General features: G+C 29.5%; 1 protein-coding gene and 1 pseudogene across 1 annotated transcript; both read left to right on the top strand.

The window, feature by feature from the left end:
- The first annotated feature begins 3,660 nt into the window (after nucleotides 1-3,660).
- LOC137816071 (DEAD-box ATP-dependent RNA helicase 57-like) lies at nucleotides 3,661-7,620 on the top strand (annotated as a pseudogene).
- A 1,446-nt stretch (nucleotides 7,621-9,066) lies between these two features.
- On the top strand, nucleotides 9,067-11,788 carry LOC137814432 (beta-1,4-xylosyltransferase IRX9). Its single transcript, XM_068617177.1, has 3 exons — nucleotides 9,067-10,000; nucleotides 10,212-10,443; nucleotides 11,322-11,788. Exons 1-3 carry the CDS (start codon nucleotides 9,333-9,335, stop codon nucleotides 11,451-11,453), a joined length of 1,032 nt encoding a protein of 343 aa, XP_068473278.1. The 5' UTR covers nucleotides 9,067-9,332; the 3' UTR covers nucleotides 11,454-11,788.
- Nucleotides 11,789-16,863: the final 5,075 nt, after the last annotated feature.

Genomic DNA, 16,863 nt, shown 5'->3' with positions numbered 1-16,863 from the left:
CTAATTTGGTCTAGGTAAAGGTACATCCTGAAAAATTATACTTATCTGCTAAATTTTATTGTTTTGGTTAGATCCTTTAGGATTAAACTACTACCTACGAGTTCAATTTATAGAGTTGGTAAGAAATTAGATGTTAGGATACCTTCTTCTGGTGTTCTGACTAACTAAGATAAGAAACTATTATTATTATAAATATTATTATTATTATTATTATTATTAAAGATATTAGTGATTACTTTAAGTCGCGTATTCTGGCATCTTCTTTAAGTTTTAAATAAGATTATTTAAAATATAAATTCAAATAACATTTTGATGTTGACGTATATTTTAAAAAATTAGTCTTTTAAAAGAAAGAAATAAGTTATACGATTAAGTATTACTTTATATAAAGTTAATTTATTTTAAAATCATCTTAAATTCATAATTTAAATAAAAAATAAAATTTATAAATTTAAATAATAATATTTTTCTCATCAATAATTTTACTTCAGTCTTGAAACGAAGCGAATAGATCAAATTGAGTGGAGGAGTACAAGGTCCAAATAAAACAAATGGAATGGATCTAGTACAATATACTTTTCTTTATTTTTTAAAATATCATCATTTTGAATTGGTACCCAATTGTAAACATGAAAAGACTAAATTGCCCTTAATGAACTTGACATTAGGTTAGTGAAAGATTTGTACCCAATACATGCACCCAACATTTTTCTCTTCTTCGTTTCTCTAGTGAACCTTACGACGCAACACTCATCTTCGTCCGTCACAACCACAATGTCGCACGCAGCACCGTCGTAGGAGCACCACCGTTGTAGGCAGAGCAGGAGACCTCTGAGTCAGCGAAACCCAGGAGTGAACTTCGAAGAAGGAAGCATCATCGGAGAAGACAAGGTAAGTGCTGCAAATCTATTTATTCAAAATTCATTTATGCCTGCGAATATATTCATCCAGAACTCATTTGTGCCTACCGGATATATTTATCCGAAATTCAACTTTGGATACTGGATATATTTATCCGGAATTGATGGTTTGAGTTACGGATATTTTCATCCGTAGGGTTTTTCACCAAAATGGTGTTTTTTTTTTCATATTTACGTAAATGGACAAAAGTAGAAAAAATTACAAAAATAGGCAATTTTTGGTCAAAGTTGTCAATGGTGTAGGCAACATCAATTAAATTTGTTCATCTCCTCACTTTTTATTTTTTAATTAAAGTTTCTAACTGGGTTGACAACTTCAATGTAAATAAAATTGGATACTGAATCGGCAATTTCACTCAATTGAAGTTGTCAATCCAGTTGGCAAGTTCAGTTGATTTTTTTAAAAAAAGAAATGATAATTAATATTTTTTGAAGTAAAAATATATAGTTAAAATTTTTAGATTATTATAATATCAAAATGTAATTTAATTTAATTTAAGAAAATGGTATATAAAGTTGAAGAATTAAAATTACTTTTTTTACAATAATTTTAAATAAATTGGGTTAAAAATGAGTTGTGTGATAAATTAAAATATTTAATTTTTTTTAAATATTGTTAAAGTTAAAAATACACTTATAAAAATGTGATATGATTTATGTATAAATTTTTAGATTATCTAATATATGAAAGTATAAATTATATAATATGTAAAAAGTAATAATATACATGTATTTATGTAAAATAAATGTATTAAAAAACAAATGAAAATATTGAATAGAAGTCATTAAAAGAAGATGATATTAAAATATTTGATAAGAACAACATTACAAATGATGATTCTACGGTCTAAATGGACAATTTCCTCTGTTATGACCTTCATTGCGATAGTAAGAACATTTTTTTGGCTTGTTTTGAATTGGTTGATCCATTTCATTATGCAAACGAGTTGTAATTGGTCGTCTCGAGTTTTTACGTGTCGCATGTGGGGGTCAGGTATGAAATTTGGTCTGGTATAAGTAGACCAATAATCCTCGTTTCGAACGGGATGAAATTCAACTTGATATGCCTTTCTAATCGTGTGGAGGTTGTAAACCGGATCTCCATTGGCACCCTCCCTCATGATGTATGCACCGAGCGACATATATGTCTGGCTTTGATTCCACGACAACAAATTTGTAACCGTTGTCTATGTGGTATTGTTTTATGGCATTCAATGTTGCCTCCTTTGACAATAAACACATGTGCTCATTGAGGTCGCGGTCAATGTTATGTTCGGATTGACTGCCAAACGGAATATACTGTGAAGAAGATCTGTTGAACTGATCTTCATCATCCAAATCAAAGTCGTAGTTCTCTCCATCTTCACTTATGTCGTCCACGATGTCTCTAATTATTGGTTCTTCATGTTCGCTTAGTGACGTTCCACTGACATTCCACGTGTCCATCTACATTTTAAAAGAAATAAAATTACCTTATATATATATATATATATATATATATATATTATGTGTGTGTTGCCTAAATAGGAGGAAATAAGATGATAAACAAGAATGTATTACCTTGACAATTTTGTTTGAACTTTGCACTAGAAGGAGAAAATAATGTGTCCCACAAACTTTCTCCATAATTTTTTTTACTTGGATACAAGAATTAAGACAAGAACATGTGTTGAACAAAGGATGAATGCATTTGTGTAGAAGACTCCATTGTTGTTCTATTATATAGCAAATGTTGTGTCGGAATTAAATATAATTTTAACATAATTATTAAAATTTGTATTGAGAAGTCCAATCCTCAGCAATCAATCTCTGTGACATTTCTGTATAGAAAACCATCACGTGTGTATAGAAAACCATCACGCCAAGCTACACTTTGTTTCATTTATTTATTTCCAATTTCATAACAAAGAAGTTGCCTTCACCATTGGTAACTTGAGAAAAAGTTGCATTCAACATTGGCAACTTCTATTCAAAGTTTCTTTCATGGTTGACAACTTTGCATAGGCACAAAATGGAGAAGTTACTCACACTATTGCAACTTTAATTACAAGGACATGCAGCACAACTTGATTTTCTCACAAGGAATGTTTTTCTTCCACAAAACACATGTCAAGCTACACTTTACTCACATGGCTACATAGAGATTCTTTTGGGTACAATGTCCCAGAGATTCCCTTGACAATTCACACTTATATTCATTGATTTGGTGAATTTAAAGTTTCAGGAACTCTATTTAATAGAGTGATATCTCATATCCAATTCACGCGGAATCACCCACGCTCATTTCCTATATTTTTTTAGTTTTAATAGTTTTAATTTTAAAAATTATTATTATATAAAAAATTTAATTTTAAAAAAAATCAACTAAACTTGCCAACCGAATTGGCAACTTCAATGGAGTGAAATTGCCAAACCAGTATCCAATTTTATTTACAATGAAGTTGTCAACCCAGTTAGAAACTTTAATTAAAAAATAAAAAGTGGAGAGATTAACAAATTTAATTGATGTTGCCTACACCATTGGCAACTTTGACCAAGAATTGCCCATTTCGGTAATTTTTTCTACTTTTGTCCATTTACATAAATATGAAAAAAAAAATACACCATTTTAGTGAAAAAGCCTTCATCCATAGCACATTCCATATATTCTGGATATTTTCATCCATAGCACATTCACAATTCAATATTTTCAAAAGTAAAAAAGACAAAACATAATAGAATTTAAAAAAAACGTCCGGTGCAATCACAATTGATCGGGGTGCAGAATCAATTGTTAGACAAACGCACTTTGTGGAGTAGTTTTGGTTTGGTTGCTTTCCCTCAAAAATTTGCAGAAGACAGTACTGGCCGCAGGGAAGTCGAAGAAGGAACTGCAACATCGTGACTCATTACAGAAACCCCTAAATCTTCTCTTTCTTCTAATTGTCAATGGCCAGCGACTCGTCGTTTTTGTTTTCCGGCATTCGTTTCAACAGAAAGAAGTTCGGCGTCGATATCGCCAGGTTCCAGGTACAGCTCTCTCTTATCGTGCATACGCTTATTCACTGTTACACCACATACTATTAATAACTGTTATTTTCCGTTGATTTTGAAAAGAAAAAGGAGAGCGATACTGATTCGACGAAGATTTCGAGCGTTGCCGAAGACGAAAGCGCGAAAAGTAGGGAAGCAGTAGAAGAGAAAACAACGTCCACGAAGAAGAGGAAGCGCAAGGGAAACTCTTCCGGTATTCACATTCTCGTGCTTTATTTATACTATGCTATCTCTTGTATTCAACGTTTCGTATCTCATTTACTCGAGGTTTCTTTTCTGTGTTGTGCGATTTGCGTAATTATAAGTGTTAGTAAATTTGTGCAATGGTTTTATATTTTGAATCATTTTTCAGCGGGACGCGATATTCAGAAAGCAGCACAACATTCATGTCTCTGGTTATAATGTACCGTCTCCTCTTCAAAGCTTTGACGAGTTGAAATCAAGGTATCTTTCGTGAGAATGCTATGTTATCTCATTTCAGTAATATCTTTTATTCCCTTTGCTTCTCTTTCTCGTATTTGGTTTACAAGAAAGGGAGGATTCGGAATCTTAATGAATTCTTTGCAGATATAACTGTCCATCGTATTTGTTGCGCAATCTGAAGGAGCTTGGATTCAAACTACCAACGCCTATTCAAAGACAGGCTATTCCAGTACTTTTAGATGTATGGATTTTATGTTAATTTACTTGTGGTATAAGTATTTTTCATTTGGTTTTCTGGTCTTTAGGAAACTGTTACTAAAGTTCGATCATGATTCATATGCAGTTTCTATTTTCCTTGGGATAGGTATTAACTTAATATTGTTTTAACTGTTGTATTTCTTCAATTATTTGGGATAGGGTCGTGAATGCTTTGCGTGTGCACCAACTGGTTCTGGGAAAACCCTTGCATTTGTATGTCCAATGTTTATGAAGCTTAAGGTTTTGTGCTTATTTTCTCCACCTGTGTTTGCAGTTCCCATTGTCCTGTGTACTCGGTTCGAATAATATAACTTCTTTTATTTTTTACAGGACCCAGAAAAAGGTGGCATTCGAGCTGTCATCCTTTGTCATACCCGTGAATTATCTGCTCAAATATTTCGAGAGTGCAAAAAGCTTGGTAAAAGATTTTTTTTTTTGTATTAAGTTAATGACTAAAAATCTCTTAAGAAATGCTGATTTTTCAAAGTTTCCATGTGATATAATATCTACACCACTCCGATTACGTTTGGCTATCAAGAAGAAGAAGATTGATCTCAGCAGGTCTGATGATACATTTGTTTTGTTGATTTAAACTTGAAATCCTTAAAATACTAATCAAGTAATCATTACAGACTTGCAGTATAAGCATCTTTTATCCACAAATATTTTATCATGAATACTTATATAGATGGTTTATTGTTACTCTCTTGCTCTCGTATTATTATACCACAGTTTTTTATCATAATAATTGGTTGAGCTATGGTTTATTGATTATCAATCAATTGCACATTTGATGTGAAATAGTTTCCCTGGATGGAATGTATGATAACCTTGGGGGGACCATTTTCCTGGTAGTATCCATTCCTTTTGATTGTGGTTGTATTAAAGTGGCATGGTCTAACTGCTGCCACTTTTAGATGTAACTTACAATTGTGTCTAGAAAGTCAGTAGCAGATATCTGATAAGATTTATTCAATAGCTCGTTGTATTGATATTTTTATTTCTTCCAACTATTTTGGGTGCTTCAGAGTTGAGTATCTTGTCCTCGATGAATCGGATAAGCTTTTTGAGCCTGAATTATTCAAGCAGATTGATTCTGTTCTGAAGGCATTCTCCAACCCATCAATCATACGCTCACTTTTCTGTGCTACTTTACCTGATTTTGTTGAAGATCGAGCTCGAGAACTTATGCATGACGCTGTTCGTGTAATTGTTGGCAGGAAGTAAGTTAAATGCAAAACATTTACAAACATGATACTCCAGAGCATATACTTAATACAGTTTTAGTTAACATTATTTTATAGATGATGTCTAATGCATTTGGATCAGGAATATGGCTTCTGAAACGATAAAGCAAAAATTGGTTTTTACTGGAAGTGAAGAAGGATAACTTTTTGCAATTCGTCAAAGTTTTGCAGAGGTAAATGGCTAAACTAATTCATTGGATAATAATGCTAGTCAGTCCAATTTTCTTATGCTTCTAGGGGTTGTGTCTCGCAGTTAAACATTAGTTGGTGTAGGTATGTTTAAAAGAAATTGGAATTGTCCCTACAATTTACTATTAATATATATTTTCCTATTATTATTCTTTTTTGTAGACTCATTTCTGTTACTGATTGTGCGCTCTGCATGTATGTAATTAAGCGTTTTGTTTATTCTAGGTTTGGTGTTAAATAATGTGTCTTGAAGTTAATATAGACTTGGAATGTTTAATTATATATCACTTACCTTCGCTTAACTAACTTGCAAAATGCATATAATATTGCAGTTCCTCGTATGAGATATATTGGTATTTTTTAGTTGCTTACCTTCTGCCCTTCTTATTTGCTGCATCATCTTGTTTAGTCTAAATCCTCCAGTATTGGTCTTTCTCCAAAGCAAGGAACGAGCCAAGGAGCTGTATGGCGAACTTGCATTTGACAACATTAGAGTTGATGTGATTCATTCTGATCTGTCTCAACAAGAGGTAGTTAGAACAACGCAAGATATTTATTTCAAAATACATAGAAAATTTGCAACATTCCCCTTCCTCTCCAAAAACATCAAAATGAAAAGAAAACTGATAAGTGTGTGACTAAGGTCTGATTTTTAATATTTTAATGAAGATGATATTCCCTATGTTATGACTACTATTTGTTAATATTTCTTTTATCATCGGCATAGGTACTCCAATTCTAAATCATACTTTTTCATTTAGCAGTGTTTTTGTGATTTATAAATCTCATACATTTTTATGTAGCGAGAAAATGCTGTTGATAACTTCAGAGCTGGAAAAACATGGGTTTTGATTGCTACTGATGTGGTTGCCCGGGGCATGGATTTCAAAGGTGTGAACTGTGTGATCAATTATGATTTCCCTGATTCTGCCTCCGCATATGTCCACAGAATTGGTATGTGCAGCTATATTAATTTTGCTTTAGATTTACAGTTTGTATTATCCTCATGGAGGCTTTTGTTTCCTAAATCCACGAATTATTATTATTTGCTAACATACTTTGTTTTCATTAGGTCGTTCTGGCAGAGCAGGGAGGACTGGAGAAGCGATTACTTTTTACACAGAGGAAGACATTCCATTCCTGCGGAATGTTGCTAATCTTATGGCAGCATCGGGCTGTGAAGTTCCATCCTGGCTCATGGAGTTGCAGAAAAAGAAGTGGAAGAAGCACCGGCCCAAAAGAGATTCAATCTCAACAAAACCAGAAACAGCATAGAATGGGTGAACATGAGTTTAACCCTGAAATTTCCTGTACTATTTATATGTTAATGTGTTAAGATTTCTTCATTACCCACCATGAAAAGGGAAAGGAGTGGAGTAGGAATGTGACCGAGAGAATCATGTTTTAGGTTTATTCATTACAGAAGCTGGCAGTGTTGCCTAAAGTCTAAACCATGTCATAGACTGCCGAAAATATCTTCTTACAGCTCTTTGAGGCCATTTTTCTAACAGTTGTATGCAAAAGAACTGCATTCTAAAATTTGAAATTAAGTGTGGAAAAGGGTGAATGCGCACTAATGACACATGAAAATAGTTTAATAAATGAACGCAGAAAATTCGCCTTCCAAATTAAAGTTTCCTACAATAAAACAATATAACTGAAAATAACGTACCTCGAAAGAAAATCTCTGCTATCTGTATAAAACACAAGTAATAAGCAACACTTTTGTTCCTTTCGTGTTACCAAAGAACCATAATAATGATTTTATATTCTCTGTTTTGATATTTGTTTTGAAATTAAGAAATTTAGTTAGTATGATAGTAGACTTATATAGATAGATAAAACATTTCCTAAAAGTAGTCTGATAAAAAAATGGAAACAAATTTGAGCTACTCATCAATTCACTTCAATATAATATAATAGATTTTCACCTATATTCTTTCTTCTCACAAATATAAAGATGACTGAATAGTAAATTTAAATTCTTGTATTACTTTATAACTTTAAAAGAAAAGAAAAATCTTATTGAAGTCCCAATATAATAGTAACTAGGAAGTATTTTTTTTAGCATATAAGACTTTAAATAGTATTAAAAAATAAAAAACTATTTCAACCTCGTTTATTAAACTAAATTTTAATTTCAAATCTAAGCTTAGAAATCAAAAACAGAAAAATTGCAACCACCCAAACAGTTCTTAAAATCTTAAAACCAATCAAATAATATTCATATCAATAGTCAATTACATTTAAACCATCATAAAATATTAAAGAATTTTTAACAAGTATACTCCGCCATTAATAAAATAAATATATTTAGATTAAAATAAAATTCATTATAGTACATTTTCTCAACTTAAAAAATTTAATTACAAAACTTAATCTTCTTTAATAGGGGAAAGTATATTTTTTTATTTTTCTTCTGTTTTTTAATATTCGAGAAGGGAGTTCATTTTATTCTTCTTCTTGTTGTTTTAATATATAAAATTCGCCTAGTGCAAATGCCCGCGTGCAAGTGTACATTTCTTTCTCCAAAGTCAAAATTGCATGTTTGTAACGGGCTTAAGTGAAAGATGATCTCACACACGCACCACTTCCCAAAGTCTGATCTTGTGGACTAGTTTTACAGATCTAAACCCACCCACCCCATTACAATAACTCTATAAATAACTGCCACAAGATTCATTATGCTAGTAAAAAATATTTTTATGATCCATAATTTTTTGTCAAAAATCATAGTTATTCAGAGAAGAGATCCCAAAGTCATTGTAAAATAATTTTTTTTCTTGAGATTCTTTGTTAGGAGTAGTAGTCAACCTCAAATTAAAAAAATTAAAAATCCTAACACAATGCGCTTGAATACTAATATTAGTTAATTGGCATGGTACAACACATTCTTTATGGATGGATGGGTGCCATCCCAACTGCTATTTGGTGTAGATAACAACCCTTGGTCTCACACTATCTCTTTTTATGCTTATTTTTATTATATTACTTTTACTTCAAGGGACAACCAAGTGAAGCCACCCTCCTATGAAATGCCTCCAAACGAAAAAGCTAAGCATTCAGTTTGGCAGTACCAATCATAATAAGCTCAATAGTTGCAACATTTTGCTTAACAAAAATGTGGTACCCTTAAAGCACCTAAGTTTATATTACATCAATTCCACTACCCTTCTCTTCATTCTGTGCCCCCATCTTGTCATTTAATTCCACCCTGAAGATTCTGCTTCAGGTGGTCAATTAAAGAGAGGTTTCAAAGAAGATGGGTTCACTAGAAAGATCAAAAAAGAAAGTTCTTCTATGGAAGAAGGCCATGCTCCATTTTTCCCTATGTTTTGTGATGGGATTTTTCACAGGCTTAGCTCCAACAGGTAAATCTTCTCTCTTTTCCACCAAAGTTGCTGTTTCGAATAGGACTCAGTTTGCTCCACAACCTGTTGAAATGTCACACCTCACAACAAATGTCAATAGAAGTTGGATAGCTCCTCCTCCAGTCACCATGCCCATGAAACCTACAATCCTTGAAACTGAAAAGAAAAAAGCAACACCCAAGTTAAAAGAACAGCCCCAGTTGAAGCCTAGAAGACTCATAATCATTGTGACTCCAACAAGCACAAAACTACCCCACCAAGCAGTGTTTTTGAGAAGATTGGCAACTACTATAAAGCTTGTTCCTCAACCATTGCTGTGGATTGTTGTGGAAGCAAAAACAAATTCCACAGAACTTCCTGAGATACTGAGGAAAACTGGCATCATGTATAGGCATGTTGTTTTCAAGGAAAACTTCACTGAATTAGAAGCTGAACTGAATCACCAGAGAAATCTCGCACTCAAGCACATTGAGCACCACAGACTCAACGGCATTGTACACTTTGCTGGCCTTTCTAATGTCTATGATCTCCAATTCTTCCATCAGCTTAGGGATATTGAGTATGATGTCTTCCCTTTGTTTGCTATACTAAGTTTAGTAAATAATTATTTACATTATATATTTGGACCAATTTTTATGTTGAAGGCAAGTGAAAATTGTTTTGGTATACCACACAAACAAGGGTGGTAATAACAAATTAACAACAATGCATTATATGTCACTCCTCCATGCTGGTTTTTCTAACAAGCATTCATTTGATTTGGTACACAGGGTGTTTGGAACATGGCCAACTGCATTGTTAGCTGCACATAGGAAGAAAGTGAAAATCGAAGGACCTGTTTGCGATTCATCACAAGTGATTGGTTGGCATCTAAGGAATATGAATAATGAAACTGATACAATCACTCCCCCAATTCATATTTCAAGTTTTGCATTTAATAGTTCCATCCTTTGGGACCCTGAGAGATGGGGTCGCACTTCCTCTGTTCAAGACACTTCTCAGGTCAACTTTCTAATTTATACCTTATCATCACCACTGTCCAATACTCTAAATTTTCAATTTTACTTTTACACAACTTTTTCTTTAGCCAGTTATTACCATTGTGCTACACACTTGGAACCTAAGCTTAACCACCCAAATTTAAACTAAGGAGAATTATAGAAATTAAGTTGATAGTTTAACAAAACAATGTTTATTATTTTCTTTAAAGCACATTAAGATTTTGATTTTAATAGATTTTATATTATTAACATAAAAAAATATTTATTTAGTATATTAATAATGGGTTAAGATTCTCTTCTTTTACTAAAAAGCTACAATTTCACTTATTAGTTATTAAAATAAATAAAATTAACTAACACGATTTTAATGTATTTATACGATTTTAGTATAATAAGATTTTAACGTACAACTTTAATTAGATTTTTTAAAATTTTATTTGTTTTGATAATTATATTGTGAAAATGCACTTAAATGTTAAAAATCTCCTAATGTTTGTCTTCATAAATTAGATTGGATGACTTGATATACAAACTTAGTTTGTTTTACTTAACGTTTTGCCAACCTCCAACTACTCAAAGAAAAAAGCTTTGAGAAAAAAAGAGTAAGATATTAGGTAATATAATGACAGCATGATTGATTAGTTGAACTAATCAGAGTACTATGTATGAAGTGTTTTCTACTCTGGCACAAGATAATGCATGATGCTTCCTTATCCTCCAAGATAGATTCCACTTAAAGTTTCAATATTATCTCAATGAGAAAACGAAGTACACGATTATGCATCATTATCATCACCTACAAATAATCTCTACCAAGACTTTTCTTGCTTTTTATTCTTGTCCTTATTATTATCATCACTTTTTCTGTGTTTCTACTAGAATTCAATCAAGTTCGTGAAGCAAGTAGTTCTAGAAGATGAGGCTAAGTTAAAGGGAATTCCACCAGAGGACTGCTCCAAAATCTTGCTCTGGCGTTTCAATTTTCGTGCCCAAACCACCTCAAATCACTAATTTCTAGAGTTTAGTCCAAGCCTAAGGAGAAGAACACACATAAAATAACGAGTGTTGGAGCAATATAGAAATTGGCTACACATCAATTACTTTCCCACTACTATATAGAATTTATTCATTTTTTTTTCTCTCTCGTGGAAAGTTATCCTATGTTTAATTGTTTATAGGTTTTTTTACTCTTCCTGTTTTCGATTTTTTGTTAGCTTATGTAAGTGAGAAAAAAGTTTAAAGAATATGTGATATTTTTTTTAAAATAGTTCCCGAGTATATAGCCCCTTTAAAAAAATTGGATGATCAAATTATTGTATTTATGTCATTTGATTTGTGTGTTTTTATCTACACCCTTCATTTGATTTCGGAATGTATTCTGAAAATTTTAATTTGGAATACTTTTTGGAATTTAAAATTTTAATTTGGAATACTTTTTGGAATTTAAAATTTTAATTTGGAATACTTTTTGGAATTTAAAATTTTAATTTGGAGTGTGTTGGAGGTGTTCAAGAAAATTGTGGGGTGCAGAAAGATGGAATCTTGTCCATGAAACAACTGAGTTGAGATTGAGTTTGGGCCTCTTCATTTGGACCCGAATATAGAAGTACGAAAATATGATTAGTATTTCTTCCTTCATCCTTACATTTTTCTTCCTACACTCTGCATTATTTGAAATACAATAATTATATTTTGATAATTTTAGGTGATTTCGGAATAAGGGTTATGTAAGAAAAGGTATTACCATAATAGGGAAAAAAAAAACATTTCAGAATATTTTTTCTGGAACATATTTTTTTAATTTCTAAAATAATAAATTTAGAATTCATAAAATATGTTATGAAATGTATGTTTCGAAAATATTCTGAAAAAAGTAATTTGAAAGTAATTTTTAAAAAGAGTAAAATAGTTTTTTTTTTCGAGAATGATGGGGTGTAGGAAGGGAGAGAAGGGAGAAACACCCAAATATGATGAGGCTCATGAGTATGACAAAACCTTCGCTTTATTCATGGTTCAAAGTATGTAAGAATATTTATAAAAAAAAATCACAGTAGCTATTTAAGTCATTTCTGTAGTGGATAATACTTGAAGCACAGTTTTTAAATAAAAAAATGATATTTTTTGGGTGAAACAAAGTAATGCAACTCCTTGAAGGCCAGGTTGAAGGACAAACTTTGTAATTGGATACTGATAACATTCTCATCAAATTTTTGTAATTGGATACTGATATGTAAAAACATAGATTTCACATTTTAATAAATTAATATTTTACACATTTTAATAAATTAATATTTTTTTATTTTTTATTTAAAAATTTATTATATTATTATAAACAGTATCAAGTATATTTTTTTTACTGTGTCAACAAAGTTTTTCTTTTTGTCATTTGAGTTTTGTGTATAAATAAATAGAGATAATAATCCGGTCTAATACGTCAAGAACATCATTACATGATGAACTAATCTGTTATAGTAAAGTGGATTAAAAATTTGACTCAGATTAAAGAATAGGTCGACCCACAACATTTTTTTCAAATATTTTATTTTTAAAATTATATATATATATATATATATAAATCATATTTAATCATATAATTTTTTTAATTAATTTATATCTTAATAAGATAAATTAAAAAAATTATTATTTTATATATTTTAAATTATTTTATCCTAATTAATAATTAAAACTTAATTTTTAATTTTTAATCATTTGTTGCAATACTATTACATATTTATATTATTTAAATGATATGATTAAAATAAAAACAATATTTTTATTTTAAATTTTAATCCAAAAAAAATTACTAGAGAACAGGATCTCACATTTAACCCACTAGGTTGACATATTAGACAAAAACAATTAAGACAAAATAAAAATACCAACATACTTCACCCAAAAAACAAACTTAATATACCAGTGGTGTGACATCATCTGGAAGTTTTGGTTCAGTGTAGAGGAATTAGGGAAATTTTAAATTTAAATTGAAAATAAAAAAAATTATTTTGATAAGTTAATTCCTTTTTATAATTTATTTGTAACAAAACAAAATTATGTTCTTTATTTATTTAATTTTTAAAACAAATATCCGGTACAGTTGTCACGAGATATTTGCATCTTATCCAAATAACAAATTTTGTCACATGATTTTAGTTAAAGAAATTTTTGTTTTGTTATATTTTATGATATTTAAGATATTGTTGTATATCCAAAAATGTGACGATGGTAGTTGCTGTGGGGTATGGTTATCGACCATCTAGCATCTTATTTTCAACTAGCAGCCATCGTTCCATCGCCTTATCAATGAGTGCTCAAAACTTTCAAATAATCTACTATTGCTGCAAATCTTCCACAAGAAGAACGAATTTAAATGAATCATGTATAGATAACTCAATAAATTATAAATTGATATATAAAAGAGATTATTTCTTAAAATACTCAAAAAAAATTATTATTAATACATTACAGCAGTTGGAAGTGTACAATTGTAAGCATGTTCTTCTTATAGGTGTGTAAATTATTAATATAACTATGCCTGGGATTTGTTTTGTGTAAGATATATAACCATGATTAGGTTGTGTCTTTAAATTTTAAGAATATTGGAAATCCCGTTGAAAAAACGCTAATACAAAAAATTATTTAGTTGGTGAATGATTAATGAACGAGCTAAGTATTACGAATATGCACAAATGGAAGTAAATAAATTAAGATAGTAAATAAATAAAAAATGAAAGCGAATTGAAATACGAGCATAGCTTTCTAGTGCTTCTTCACGTGACTACACATCCCACCTTTAATGCGATTCAGCAGCAAAAATCATTCTTCACACCCAAATAACATTACTGCTCGTTATTTAAATTTGAATATTTTTAAATATTTTTTATTAAATAATTATTTTATTGGGTATCAAAATTTTGATATTTTTCAATTAATTCTTAGTATTTTGATTTTGTCCTTTAACTAAGAAGTCTGAGTGTTAATTTTTACTGTCATTATTTCTATCTTTTCACATGAAGAAAAAAAAGTTTAATGAAATTTTAAGTTTTTTTTTTTAAGATTTGAGTATTTTGAATTGAATTTCTATTAAAAGTATGTTATATATATATATATATATATATATATATATATATATATATTTTATTTTATTTTATTTTATTTTATTTTAAATTATCATCATAAGCCATATTAAAATTATGTTATATTGAATGTTAAATTATTATTTTTATTTAGTTCATGTTGTTGACTGGGTTGCCATGATCATTTGATTTTACATTTTCAAGTAAAATATTATAATTTGAATAATAAAAAAATGAAGTTTTTGAACTCTGATTATTTTTATTGTATATTATTATTTCGTGTTTTCATATTATTGATTTGATTTTTATTTTAATATTTATTTTATGAAGTAAAATAATTTTATTTTTTATAAATAATTTTCCATAACTTTATTATTCTTATTAGTTAAGTTTATAGTGTTTCACTAGTCCGATTCATTTTAATTTGGTTCATCATTACCTGTCCAAAATGGAATAGATTAATCCGCCATAGTAAAATGAGTCAAAAATCTTCACTCTCCGTTAATTTTTCTTTTTAAATTTCTATTTTTAAAAATTATTATATATATTAAAAATATTTTTTATTTAATGATTTTCTTGTATATAAATTTTATTAATCATAAAAATTACTTTAAATATCAATAATTTTTTTATCTTTAAAATAACATCTAATTTAATTAGTTACTAATTATTTTTATCTCTAAAATTAATTTTTATTTAATAATTTTGTTTAATAAATTTATGATTCATGTTTTTTATTTTCTTATGCACAACTCGCTTAAAAAATCTAAATAGTCCTAAAATTAATTATTATTTAGACTATTTTAATCATTATTTAGATTTTTTATTGAGTTAATAATAAGATTAAATTCATAGTTAAAAATATACTTATTGATTTAATTATAGACTAATTTTAAAGTCGTCGTTATTTAACATTTATATTTTTCAGTTATTACCTTTACATTATTAGTTGCTAAAATATTGTTTTTAGGTTAAGTTTGACTAATATTTGCAACTCCGTTTGCAAAAAAATTCAAAACACTACTTAAAAAGTGCTTGCAATTTTAGTTGGAACGTTTAAAGAATTTATAAATTTAAATACCTTACCATTTGCTACTTAAAATTTATAATTTTAGTCATTATTTTGATCATTATTAGTAATTAATTACTTAATTACTTATCCTATATTTGCATTTCCTTAATCAGCCATGCTCCGATAATGTCTAATATAGTATATTAAAAATAATTAAATAAAATTCAATACAAATTAAAATTGACGAGACTCAAATGATAATGGTCTTATATTATTTCATTATCAATATAATTATCACAAGTATCATCTTGGAATCATCTAAGTAGTGGTATGTATTATTTTAATTTTCTTTTTCATTTGTTTCCTTTGCAACAAACTCAACATTTAATTTACCTAACTTATTTACATAATAGACTTTCAAAGTGTTTAGTGAATGAAGTCTCCACTCAATCTAGCAAGCACGTATAAGTTTCTTCACATTCTTTCTAACAATCCCCAAATACACTTCATTATCATTAATATAGATAAAAAGAGAGATAATTGTGTCTTGTGTGACTTGCTATTTCACCTCGTTTAAACATTCATAATATTTCTCCTAAAAGTAAAAACAATATTATTTATAAAAGTTCAAATATCAGAAAAAATATCAGAAAGTTTTAGTAACAAGAAAAATAAATTTACTTTAGGAGACAATGGAAAGAAAGACAACAACAATTAACTTAGGAAAAAGTGGTTCAACAAAGAGTCCACTAGTGCTAAAACAAATTACAACTTAAATACAATAAAAACTAAGAAAATAGAGTAGAATTACACAATGAAAGTCATAACTATCAACTCCAAATGTGCATTAAAACTTGTAAAATACTAAGTATTTATAAATTTCTCCTTGTCTTTCCTAAAGTTTTCCAATAAATTTACATTTTCTAAGCCACAACATCTTAGTTAACAAAAAATTTATATTAACATAAAATAAAAATAAATAACAACTTATTCTTTATTTAAAGTTCTTATTTTAAATGTTTAATATTAAAATAAATTTTATATACTAGTGGAAAAGTATAAATCAATAACAACTTATTATGATGGTTATAGATTATCTGTCATAAAAAATGGTACAGTGACATTTTTTTAATGAAGAAGGCGTCGTTGGAAGCAGTGACAGTGGGGGAGGTGGCGTCCGCAACAGAGAAAGGGTTTTCTTCGATGTCGAGGCACAAGGATTTGAGGCACCCGAGGACGTGGTCAAAGGAGCAGTTATCCATCACTATCACCACCACGATTTTGATCAAACTTTCAGCACTCAACACTCCATTTGCAATTCGAGAATGAAAAGAGA

This window comes from Phaseolus vulgaris, chromosome 1 (genome assembly GCF_000499845.2).
Source record: "Phaseolus vulgaris cultivar G19833 chromosome 1, P. vulgaris v2.0, whole genome shotgun sequence".
Taxonomy (NCBI): Eukaryota; Viridiplantae; Streptophyta; class Magnoliopsida; order Fabales; family Fabaceae; genus Phaseolus; species Phaseolus vulgaris.
Note: the sequence above shows the minus strand (reverse complement) of the source record. Positions and strands in the feature narration are given on the sequence as shown.

What these genes read in the sequence shown, in the direction of transcription:
- LOC137814432 (XM_068617177.1), top strand. Translation starts at nt 9,333, where the DNA reads ATGGGTTCACTAGAAAGATCAAAAAAGAAAGTTCTTCTATGGAAGAAG. An exon ending in CATCAGCTTAGGGATATTGA is followed by an intron (nt 10,001 to 10,211) that starts GTATGATGTCTT and finishes TTTGGTACACAG; the next exon opens with GGTGTTTGGAACATGGCCAA. An exon ending in CTGTTCAAGACACTTCTCAG is followed by an intron (nt 10,444 to 11,321) that starts GTCAACTTTCTA and finishes TGTTTCTACTAG; the next exon opens with AATTCAATCAAGTTCGTGAA.